Raw genomic sequence first — 13,355 nt, forward strand, 5'->3', positions numbered from 1 at the left:
CAAAAGAGATAACTATTCCTGTAGCAGAGGCTTGAAGAGTAGTTCCTACATGTGAATTCTATTTTTTTTAAAATTTAAATTTCTTGTAGTTTGTTCCTTATGTTGGTATGTTAAGAATTTAATTCAAGCATTTACTTTCTACAATTTTACTTATAACTTGCCAAGGCTTCAATGAGGAACTTGCACATATATCTTGTAGCACCATTTCAAGTTTGCATCCCTAGTCTGACATTTAAATGCACCTTGAAAATTTGAAATAGGCAATTAGTTGCTTAGTGAAGCCAACTCCTTAAATACATGAAGTTCTCCTAGTTATTAACATGTTCTTGAGGCCAATAGTTAATTAAATATAATTCAATCTAAAGTACACAATTCCCTCCCTAAAGAACACATATTTAGTTCTATGCCACTTTATGAGTGTATTTATAGAAGTATTTGTTGTTCGTAGAGTTTTAAAAAGATTTATGTCATAAGGTGTACAATGAAGACAAGAGAAAATGACAAAAGCCTTAAAATAGAACCCCAATTATTTAAAAATAAACCCCTTGAAACGATAGAATGATATATCACTTAAATCTAGTACGTTAATATACATAATACAAAGTGGTGCTAATATAAATTCTTTAAAACTATTTTTCAAAGAATGGTCCAAAAAGGTGTTCAATTGAATTCAAACCAACCTTATAAAATTTAGAAAAGAAAGTTATATATGATATTAAAAAAACAATATCTCAACCTTGTAATAACAAAATAAATTTAAAATGTCAAAAAATGATATACACCTTTTTGTGACTTTTGTGTAGATGTTATTCTCACCTTTGATATAAAAACATAATTAATAGAATATATATATATATATATATATATATATATATATATATATATATATATATATATATATATATATATATATATATATATATATATATATATCACTTCTAATGAGACGTTCCTGACTTTTGTGTGTGCTATTCTCCCACATTTGTTGGCTATTAAGCTCGATCAATTCTTTAAGACTTTGTTTGGTTCGTGGAAGATGACAAGGATTGACTTTTTCAAAATCCGGATTTGAAATTTTTTGCATTTGTTTCAAAATTGACAAAATGAAATTAGAATACGAAACTTCCAATTTTGTCTCAAAACTAGATGTTTTAACTTCCTATTAGCAAGTCGTAATTGAAAATCAAAATCTGATTATATTTTTTGAGGAGTGTAAAAATAATAGATTGGACTACTTTTTTGGAATCCTCTTTCAACTCAAGTTTACGCGTAAAAATTTGTCTTGACACTCATCTTCACATGAAACAGACGGTCTAAAATCCCAAAAATAGAAATGAAGATTTGCAAAACCTTGATTTGATTAAATCAAAATTTATAGAAATCTTGATTTCTACAATTCTACTTACACGAAAAGAAGTGGTTTTAAAAGTTAGAGCAAGCAAAGTTGGGGCGGACTGCTCCCCTAGTCATTACAAAATTAGGCGGCTCCATATGATATGCTGTTATACAATACACAGGGTCAACAGTCCTGTTCGTTCTTGCGGTCTTCCTTTTTTCCTGCTGCAGGTGGTGTGCTGTTGGCTTTTTCTAAATCTTTTATTGCTGCATACAATTCAAAAATAAAAATATATAAGTTACTGCAATTTTTCACTGGGCGAAATCTTTAGGTTTCCTTCAATTGGAACTGGTTGATCATTCTTAATTAAAGTTCATATTCTAGCTCATTAATCGGAGAAGAATGTAATGCTGGACATATATCACAAACAAATTTCTCACTGATAAATTTTTACATTTAAGCACATCAGGGTATTCTGAAGAATGAGTGGAGCGGGTAAGTTGTGGAGTCTAGGAACAAAGATCGTTGCAGTGGGCAGAAACTATGCCGCCCATGCCAAGGAGCTCGGCAATGCTGTCCCTAAGGTCTGCTCATTTAACCACATATGATTCTTACTTTTTTTATTCGTTCACTCTCAAATGGCCGTCAGTGTTTAAATGCATACCCATTAGAAGGTTTTTGGTGCTTTTGATCAGGTAACAGTTGCTTTGTGATGTAATTCAAATGTTTGTGCATACTGTTGCATGCGTAAATTCGACCATGATTTTTACCAGCAATGGAATATGAATTTGTTCTTGATATTTATTCCCTTGCTTTTCTAATGGAAACACAGGGTTAGATAGAATATCAGCATCTCTTATACAGGTTGAAGTCTACACCTATATCAGGAATTTCTTTTGGTTACACAGTTTATAAGATTCATTCCATCAAAACCATCCAAAGATTGAACCTACCCCCGCTCAACTTCTGGTGATTTGTACGTTGGTGGATAGCCAAACATATCATAATCCTCACCAATTAGAAGGCAACCCTATAGTGCTTGCCTGGTATTTGACTATTTGTAGGTTGCTAAGATTTGTTTTAAAATAATTAGGATTTTCTACATTTTATGTAATACCGTGATTATGTTCAAGCTTTTTGGTTAGGAGAGAGGATCCAGTAGTTTAGCACCCTAACTTTGTGCTTTTCAAAATCTTACATGGAAATTTTAGGTCACATTCAGTTTTGTATAGCAGCTTACTTTGTAAGTCTCCTGTTTACAACTCAGGTTTTAAGGCCAGATCATCCAATATGATGCCACATCAAAATGCTTTGACAAGGTGTCCAAAATAGCCCCCCAAAAGTGAGACCAATCATAGTGCATTAGGGACACCCACACTTGTGCAGCCGATGTGACATCACTTTTTAGAAAAAGGCGCACATTTCATTCAATAATGGGTTATCATTATTTAGCTAAAATCATCATTTTTACAAAAAGGGACACATTTCATTCAATTATGGGTTATCATTATTTAGCTAAAATAACTTTAAAGTCACAACTAAACAATGTTGTCAAACACATTGAATATTAAATCAGCAAGTGTGGGTATTACATTCACAACTGCTATCACAACCATGAGAATGTGTTCAGATACTGGATCATCTCCCCTAACTTTATTTGGGAAGTAGGATTAGAATTTTGTCCAGGATCGTGAGAAGTATAGTTGCAGTCCTTAATTAATGTTGAAAGTTCTCTGTTTCGACATTAACATGAGAACAGCTTACAAGCTGTGCAGAAATCTGAGAAATTGGCTCTGCAATCAATACGTTTTCACTTGTAAAATCATTTTCTTTTAGCTTTTGCGGTTGAATATTTTCCTTCGGATATTCGTTAAGCAAAGGTTATTTATTCAATCAAATTCACTCGTATTACTTGCTTTTTGACATTTATCGAGGTAAACTGCACACCAAAAATTGAATGCCATAATTTACTCAATTTTATTATGAACAAGTCTTTTGAGGGATTTCAACTTAGATTTTTGCGATAAAAGTCCGTTACTCTACAACTTGGGCCCATCTCATTCAACATTTGTGCCAAATTGCTCGTCTGATTTAGGTCTTCTATTTTTCTGCTCTGGGGGGAATCCTAGGTGTAATGAAAATAAGTGAGAAATGAGAACCGTGTGGAAACTTTCTAAAGACATATATGAGTCTTCTAGGTGCTCCTCAAGGATCTCGAAGAAAATGCCATACCATGACAAATACTAATAAATGAATTAGGTAACATGCAAGATTCAGGTACAATAACCATGAACATACAGTGCACATCATAGTTAAGATGATTGGATTGATGAGAGTCCGGTCCTCCTGTAGAGGGTATAAACATGATTGATGATTGAGTTGCATATGTGGACTCATGCATATCCATAGAATTTGCCACTATAAAGCAAATGTACGTGGATTCAGTTTTGAGTGTGCCCTCATGACATTCAAAGAAGATGATGTAACAATATAGAAGCTGTGATAAAAAAGGAGACGGATGTCCTTACTGTTTTGTCACTTTTCCTTCAAATGTGTAAGATGGGATTCACAAAACAAACTTGCTATATTTGCGAGTGGTCATCCCAAAAAGTTCTATTTGGAAGACTAATGTGAACCTATTTCAAGGAATCATTAAAAGCCATGGATGAAGCAACACTAGATTTGATTGGAGCAAAAGGTGATAGAGATGAGATCTTATTGCGTGTCATTTGACTACATTGTTCATGCCTAATTGATGTGTGTGCACAAGATTGATGAGTATGAACACTTGATATATTTGCTGATGCTGAATTATTAAAAATCTAACAAATAAATGTGATTATTATGAATAAGTTGCTTTAGTTCATCAATTTGACATAGAAGACATCCATTTTCGTCATGATTTTTCTTCCCCATACTAACCACATTTGCTCATCCATGATTTAGGTGTTTATGTAAAATACTCAAATGGAAAGGAGAGAGAGAGTAAGAGACATGATCAGCTCCTCCAAGATTACTTATTCTCTAAATCAGCAAAAGCAAGTGCAAAACTACAAGTTCACTTCCCTAAAGTCACACAATCATGAGACCCCCTAACATATTATGATGATGACACTCTATAACTAATGCGATCACAATTGCTACTTGATAAATTAGTGAAATGGTCTTATTTTAGTGTAATACATATGCCAAATTAGACCACATTGCTAAAAGTACAATTTTGGCATAAATGCAATAGATTTGACTGCACCAATGAGAAAGAAGTACATGAAAGCTATGCACTTTCCATAAAAATTACAGTAAAAATTGTTAGTGTGAAACTCAAATGAAGTTGGGAAGTTCTTTAAATGATAATTGCTTAGCATCACTTGTGAGCATCTACAACATCTAGAAAATGAGACACCGAAAGAAAATAACCTTAGTTATCCTTGCAAAGCTTTCAAAAAATTAGCTCAAAAAAAGTAATTTAGTTCAGCATCGAACCAAGAGTACCTAGAGTGAACCCTTTGAAATTGAAGTTTAAAAATTAAAACATTGCAGAGAGATTAAGACTGGGGAAGAAAAGTGATGATGTCATGTTGATAATGGCAACAAAATATTCCAGATGCCATTGGAGTATTCTTTGATGTTAGATAATGCTATTAAGGCCATTTGTTTGGCAAGAAATTACCTTTTTACTTGAGAATTGCTGATTTAAAACATTAAAACCACCCACTTAACACAAAAATTTGCTTTTTATAGAAAACTATGGTTTTGGTTGCTCATCTTGTTGCAAAGCAAGGCATTATTGGATAAGTGACATTGCTACGAATGGTGGTGGTAGGGATGTGGGCCACCACTTCATTATTTTCTGTTGGTAGCTATTGACTTGGTGGTAGGACTTTGGGTGGTGGTGCTTGTGTAGGAGGTAGGGCTGTAACAAAGCCATTGCTATACTACCCTAAAAATTGTCCAATATTTTGTTTTTTAATATTTTTGATGGGAAAGATTTGTAGAAATGTTTAAAAGCATTCTTTTATGGCTATTGGTAAATGGTTTTGTGTCAATGATTTCATAGTCATTCTATGCATTTTTGTGCCTTTTGAATGTGATAGTTAAGTTAGATTTCACCCAATATGCTCTCAAGGATCAGGTATCTGTTGATCTAGCATACACATCTCAACTTTAAACAATTGTAGACTTGGCTTATTATATTAAAATAATGACATCAAAACAAATATTTGATTTTCTCAAACATTATGAAATCAACTATGAGCTTTGATGCTTCAAGAATTGCACAAACCTACTTATCATCGTTTTTAGATCGCTTAAATCATGGGATTATCCATACAAAACTTGTTTGTTTTGTAGTCCACATCCTTTGAGCATGCATATTGAGACATTTTATAAGTGTCCACCCACAATTTGATTTCTCAAATTGTCCTTTCAATTGGATCTCTTTTCTTTTTCTTCATTTTTGGTAACTTTGTTGGGGATAGGAATATGTGTCCAGAAGCCTCAGCTTTTCTTTGAAGTATACCAGTATCTTATAGCTTTTGGTTTCTTTTATTGTTGTTTGTCATGTTATCATTCCGTAAGAAAGATGTTATTAGGCATGTGGTAGGAGCAAAGGATTCATAGATCCTACCTCTAAGTTAATTGCAAATTATTTACCCAATAGACAACTGCTTAAAAAAAGTCACAAACAAAAAATTCTCAAGTATGGTGTATCAATCAAGTTTTTTTGATTCTCTAGACCATTTGATGCAAGAGAAAAGTGTTGGCAATTTGGCTAAGTAGATAAGTCGGAGTTGTCATTTATGGCAACATTTATCTTGTATAAAGAAGGTACAATGTACAAATAAAGATACAACAGTTAGACTTAGAAAATTCTCTAAGTATCAGCTAAGTTATCTGGCAGAACAGATACAACTTTGGTATGGGCAGTTGACTGAGGCATTATGGACATGTGCACGGTCAAGTACGGACGGTACACAGTGTCAGGATTACATGTTCAAGTGTGTGAGTCAGTATAGAAGAAGATACAACCATTTTACCAGTTGCGGCAGTATACAGACATAATAGAGCATGGCAAGAAAAGGTTAATTGTGAGTCAAGGAATTATTTTGTTTACGAAATAATTACTTGACTAATTAGGGACGACATCCTAGATGTTAACCCTAAGAGGGCAAGAGTTAATTTGATATTTTGTCAAGCGTGTGAAAGTTTAAAAGCCGAATGGATTGTATTTTGTGAATTAAGGTATAAAGGAAAGTTTATAAATGCGAAGGTAAGTGTGCTTCTAAGGAAGACTTTGTGAACTTTATGTGATGCGAATTCTGATGTATCATTAGAGGATAGCGAGTTTTGTGAAGAGCAACAAGTGCTATATCAGATATTGAAAATAGCAGCAACAAGCAAGAGGTTTTTGTATCTATCTTTTTGTATCAAGGAATTACATTGTAAGTTACATGTTTAGGCAGTGGGCTTAGCTTGTACAACATTTTGTATATGTATATGTATCAACTCCTAATAGGGTTGAGGCTTTTAACAAGGCCCAGGTCCTCTAACAAGGACCAAGCCACTATATGGATGTAATAGACTCTTAACAGGGTCAATATCTTTGACTAGATACTTTTGATTAGTGGATCATTTTGTGGGTACCATCCTCATTGGGGTTTTCTCTTGGCCAGGGTTTTCCTAGTTAACAAAATATGGTGTTATGAGTTCTCATATTGCATGGTTATGTTTACTGTTCAGTATAATTAGTTTTCTTTCTTTCATATGCAAGTTATAAGGCAATAAATAATATCTAGTTTTGAGCTAAAGTTTGTAGAATACTGATTCACATTCCCCTCTTAGTATTCCCTATTTCTAACAATTGGTATTTGAGCACAATTATACAACTTGCGTAAGATCCCTATGGTTATGGAACAGTTACAGAAGAACCTAGAAGAAGCTCTTCAGCAAATTGACATTCTTGCTGAAGAGAGAGACAACCTGAAAGAAAGATATGATGATGCAAAAAACTACATTGGGAAGTTGAAAGACAAGAATGATCATCTCAAATCCAGAAAGGAACATAAAGATTAGACAAAAGATAGTGATGAAGTATCAAGATTGATGAAAGAAATTGAGATTCTAAAACATGAGTTGAAAATAAGTCAACTGAAGCTAAGCTTGAAGAAAGATGATAACAAAACTGAGTCAGATCTAAAATCTGAGAATGCAAATCTAAGATCCCATCTTAAAAAAGTTACATCCGAACTTGAATCCACCAAGCTAGAACATGCAAAACTTGAAAAGTGCAATACTATTGTTAAAGGATAGTTAACCCAGACTAAACAACAATTAGAGAAGTTATATTCCAGTAGTGAGAAAATTGATGAGCAACTATATTTTTAGAGACCTTCCAATGATAAGACTGGTCTTGGATACATTATTGGAGAAAAGTTAGCCAAGAAATTTGAAGTAAGAATGGAACCGGATCCAATTGTTGAGCATCCTGAACATAAGAAAGATGACCAAAATAAGATTGAATCCAGTCAATCTAAAGATACATCAAAAGAAGTTGAGCAAGCAAATCAACTTGAGAGAATTGATGAACCAAAGCAAACTGAGCAAGCTTAATCATCCAAGGAAGTAAGGTATGAATTTAAAGGTAGACTGTTTGTATGTAATGAAATTGGTCATATGAAAAGGGACTGTACAAATAAGTCATTCAAACCTATTTCTAATTTTTATTGTTACAGCTGTCATGGTTTTGGTCATAGAGTAGTTCATTGTAAGAAACCTAAATTTGATACTAATAATAGCAATTGTAGAATGTTTAGCGATACTAACCCTGGAGGAGAAAGGAGTCCACAAAGGAACTAATGGAGCAAGGAGCAATATCATGTGTTACAAATGTAACAACTTTGGACACATTGCTAGAAATCGCAAAGCAACTGTTAACTAGTCTGGACCTAATTACAGAAACAATGCACCAGTATACCAGCTGTGCACTAACTTTGGTCAGATATTGTAGAATGGGTATGAGGAACATCAACAGGAGCCCAACTTTTAGAAGGAACAACAATATAAATGTCAGAAGAAATGATACCAGCAATAACAGTTAGAAAGATTAGTTGAGAGAGCATGTGGAAAGATTCAAAGAAGTATTTATCAAAGCAAAAGATCCATAAAGATCACATGTAGTATTGGAAGAACAATCATTAGATGCACCTGAAAGAAGATTGAAGTCAACAATCATTTGTGATTCATCCTATTTAATTTGAGCATCTTTTATAATTGAATTACAATCAGAAAAACAAAAAAGATAACAGACGACCAGTTAAGGTTTGCGTAGTTAGTATGAGGTAGTACATGATGAGACGAAGATATGGTTAAGAGCGCATGTCATTTGGAGATCATGTGTGAGTGCGCCAAAGAAAACAAGTTTATTGGTAATTAGAAACAACATTTTTACGAATTGCATACTTGTGCAATTTATGCGGAGAACAATTCGGTGAGATTTAAGGGATGCGAATGAGATCCTGTGTACCATTTGATCGTATGAAGAGTTAAAGAGTAGTAAAGTGTGAAGTGAAAGCGAATTGAAAGCTAGTTCAAGGTGAATTGAAGTGCGAAGTTCAGAAAACCCTAGTTATGCATTGAATCAAGGTATTTTACTTTTACGCAAGCATTTGAGTAGTGAATTAAGTTAAGAATTCAAGTGCTAAAATGGACAAATCTCTGATTCTTAATGTTGAGGAAGAAGCAAGACCTAGGTTGAAGATAAGCCCTGTGAAACCCCTGGTAGATGACCCTAGTGTAGCATTTTCAAAAATTTCGAAAAACGTCATTCACCTAGAGGATGTAAGTAGTTATCTCAGAAGCAAGTTTGAAAAAGTAGGAGAAGAACATGTCTCAGAGGAATTCAACCTAATTTACATCCAGGACATGATTTATAAACAAGATTTTCTAGTGAAATTGCTGTTTTATTACGAATTTGACAATGAAGAATGGACTAAGATTATACTAAGCAGAATTCATGATGGAAAGTTTTGGTTGGGAGACAATGTAGTAGAGATTTCAGCCAATCTAATTCATGAAGTTACTGGTTTATGCAATGAGGGTAGTGTACTTGTTAATGAAAAAAATGTCAAGAAAATAGTTTTGGATAACACAAAGTCAGTTTAGAATGGTATAGGAATAGTCATTAGCAAGAGCAAGCAAGATGATGTTAAATTTCTGAGTAGAATCATTGCAACAAGGATATGTTCTAGTTCAAGAGAAGATGACATGGCAGCTAGATTCATACAAGCAACCTATAAGATATGTATTGAAAGAGAAAAGGTTAATTTGAGTGAGATTCTTAGAGCACAGTTGGTTGAGAACCTTGAAAGAATTAAAAAGGCCATGAACAATTAATTTAGATTCCAATCCTTAATTACACACATGTTTTGCCACATGATTAAGAGGTTTCCATTCATGCCAGTATCTGAATTGATTAGTAGTGACAGATGTACAATGGAAAAGATATTGCAAATTCACAATATGCACCTTAGTGAAAAGGTCAACAACAACGCAAATCTTATTGTGAAGACAATTCAGAATGAGTTGAAGGAAAGATTCAGAATTCTACCCTCCATGATAGAAAAGTTTAAAAATGATATTTGTTTCATGGTAGATACTGATTAGTCTTACATTTAAGCAGTAGAACCAAGAATGTTGTATGTTGAGCCATTGGGCTATGAAGTTTATGAGGTAGAAATTGAAGGATGTGTAAAGGTAATCCTTAAACCAAATAAGGATGAGGAATTTGATAGATTTGGGACTTATGAAGAGCTGATGCAATCAGCCAACCAAGCATAGATTGAGAAAACAACAAAGAAAAAGATTGAAATAGTGATTACGAAGACCATGCAGCAAGCAAGACGACAACAAAAGAGGCGAGTGCAGTAAGGCAAACCATCACATGTATGAGGCAGACAGGTTGGCAAGGGATGATGTATGTACCACCTTTGGCATCAGCAGGACCATCTGAGGGAGTCACGATTGCAACACCATCTACAACAACACTTATAGCACAATATGCAATAGTGTCATAGGAGTAGACACCTATTACACCTTATTACGATACTAGATAATCGTCTATTATTAGTTAATGGTAATCTATTGTAAATATCTAGTTAGCTTTGAGTTCGCTTTCACTATTTTAGCTTTCTCTGTTAGAATAGAATGTTTCTATTCTTTACGATCATTTCCTAAGGAAACATTGTTTTATTCTTTTGTATATATTGACCTTTCAGTCTCTGTTAATAACAAGCAAGTATTTACCAATTACTTCATACTATGGTATTAGAGACAATACTTTAAATTTTTTTCAAAAAAATTTATAATTTTTTTTTGAAATTATTTGATAAATTTTTTTGAAATAATTTCAGAGTTTTCTTGTTTCAAAAAATCTCGGCTAGGGTTTATGTTCGAATTTTGGAGAATCATCAAAAGAAAATCATCGAATTTGTTTGAAGATTGCATGGTCTCTAGTTTGTGAATGAAAACAAGCTTGCATCCCGTGCGATTTTAGTTTTTTCGCAGAGCAGTCTGCCCTCAAAATCGTGACTTTAAACAACTTGTGTTTGTTGCTTATTGCTCCCGTTTTCGCTGGCTGAGGAACTTGGTGCTGCTATAATCCACAAGTTTTTGCTTTCTCGACCTTGTTTTTGCAGTGGTTGAGGGGCTTGGCGCTGCTACAAACCGTAGGCGTCTTTTTGCATCACATTTTTGAAAAAAATGCTGTTTTTTGCTTTCTTCATTTGAGTCTTCATACTCACACCTGCTACGCCATTTCTTTGGTGTTTGTTCAACATTCTTCAACCATGTTCGTCCATACTTCTGGGTTTTTCGAGCTCTCTTCTGGGTCACTCCAATTTTTTTGGGTCTTCCATTTTTTGTCTCGAAGAACGTGCTTTCACAGATTTTCATTGAAAAACGTGCCATGGCATCTCTGACAAAAATTCTACTCAAGCACAACTCCAAATTCAATGGTGGAAATTATGGCACTTGGAAGCAGCAGATCATCGCAATTTTTGAATATGGCAACACCAATCAACTTGTACTGGGCGTTACGAAGCGTCCGACTACTCCTGGTTCTGATCAGGATACATGGGATCTGAATAATCAGGGGGCAGTGATGCTTCTCAAATTATTCATGGCTGATGGTCAACTTTCTTAGATTCCATTCGACAAGATAGCTGTTGAGATCTGGACACATCTCAAAGGTCTTCATGAGACTTCTCAAAAAGTAGAGCTTTCTTTCTGAAAAACACTTTGTTTTCAATTGTCATGGATGAGCGCACCTTGCTCCAGGCACACCTGAATCGGATTTAGGAAATCCTTGATCAATTACTTGGCATTGGTCGCAAGATGGAGGAAGAGGATATTGTGGTTATCACTCTTCAGAGTTTACCAAAGTCCTATGAGAATTTTATCGAGACTCTCAACATTACATCTTGTGATGATTTGAAGTTCTCTGATCTCTGCACATTGTTGCTTTAGCAAGATCGGTGGAAACAACAATTTAGTATTAGCTTCGGCTCCACCTCCACAAAGCAAGCCTTTTCTACGAAATCCTTTTAAATTGATAAAGGCAAGTTTCAAAAGCCATCTCAGCAGAAGTCTTTTGCTCCACCATCAGATGGTTTCCGAAAGAATATTCAATGCAATTATTGCCAGAAGTTTGGACACATGAAGGTTGAATGTTGGAAACACTAAGCTGCACAATCTAAGCAATTAGGTTCGCAGTGTAATTATCCGTTCTAGAGTTTCCTTATGAAGTCCTGCAGTATGCTTCAGGTAGTCTTGTCATGTGCTTCGAGTAGTCTGGTTGTGTGCTTCAGGTAGTATCCCTCAGTGCTTTGGGTGACCAGTGCTTTAGGTCAGTGCTTCAGGTAGTTCTCCCTTAGTGCTTCCGGTGGCTAGTGCTTCAGGTAGTTCTCCCTCAGTGCTTCAAGTGGCCAGTGCCTCAGGTCTGTATGGTAGTACTTTGATGACTGTACGGTAGAGTGTATGGCCGTACGGTGTAGAGTCGAGAGTATGGAGTGAAGATCAAGTTGTTAAGTGGATGGTGTACGGATTGTAGGAAAATGACTAGTAATGCAACTAAAAATTAAAGACCCAAATTCATCAAATAAAGCCAAAACATGAATGGAGATAGAACATATATAATCTTCAAATAATATTTGCCACAAGATGGTGCTCCAATTTGCTAGATCTGAGCGAAGTATTACTATTGACGGAATAGGTTGAGGGTTGAATCCCATCGAAACTGGAAAGCTAAGCAGGGAAGATCTTTCACTTTTGAAATGGCAAAGAACGGAAAATTCCAATAGAAATTTGCAGTACAAAGAAATATAATCCAAATCGCATACCTATAACTACCTACAAGCCGTGCTTAAATATTGGTCAGGGAAAACCTTTTTGAGGGTGTACACAGATAGCCGACAACAACACTTACCAACAAAAACTAAATTAAAAATAGGTCCGAGATATATTAAATCAATCGGAACCACAAATACAAATATTAACGTGGGCCCCATATTAATTAATTAAATTAACTAATTAAAGGTCCTTTTATTATATTATTTAAATTCTGGGACTAGTTAATTAATTAATTAAATTAAATTATTACATTAAAAATTGGGGACATTACAAATCCTTGCTGGCCAAAGATTGCTTGTCCTCAAGCAACACGCAAACTCTACGATCCCAAACCATGTGCGAATGCAGATTGCCATATCTGCTGAAAACTCCATGCTTCTTCAGGATCACAAATTCAATTGATATGAGTAGACCGCCATTCGGGCTCTGCTGTGCCACTTTGATATAAACATTGTTATATCCAAAACCACCAGGATCCCAAGGGCGCTAATCATTAAACACATTGATGTTGAGATCCATAATCTTCATGTAAGCATCAATCTCCTTAGGAACTTCACAACACATGTAGATGCTATTATTTTTATGAGGAAGCACTTCGCATAGAAAAATTGGTCAT

The 13,355-nt window shown here is 34.7% G+C and overlaps 1 protein-coding gene across 2 annotated transcripts in view; it reads left to right on the top strand.

Annotated features, from left to right (window-relative positions):
- Positions 1-1,431: 1,431 nt before the first annotated feature.
- Positions 1,432-13,355, top strand: part of LOC149572544 (Fumarylacetoacetate (FAA) hydrolase family) — a 283,932-nt gene continuing 272,008 nt past the window's right edge. For both annotated transcript variants that reach the window (XM_089813653.1, XM_089813654.1), the window contains exons 1-2: positions 1,432-1,566; positions 1,806-1,920. In XM_089813653.1, the coding sequence (XP_089669779.1) occupies positions 1,819-1,920 (102 nt within the window). In that variant the 5' untranslated portion in view covers positions 1,432-1,566; positions 1,806-1,818. The remainder of the gene's footprint in view (positions 1,567-1,805; positions 1,921-13,355) is intronic.

Source organism: Cupressus sempervirens, chromosome 2 (assembly GCF_028749045.1).
Source record: "Cupressus sempervirens isolate cs-2001-9-10 chromosome 2, ASM2874904v1, whole genome shotgun sequence".
NCBI classification, from domain to species: domain Eukaryota; kingdom Viridiplantae; phylum Streptophyta; class Pinopsida; order Cupressales; family Cupressaceae; genus Cupressus; species Cupressus sempervirens.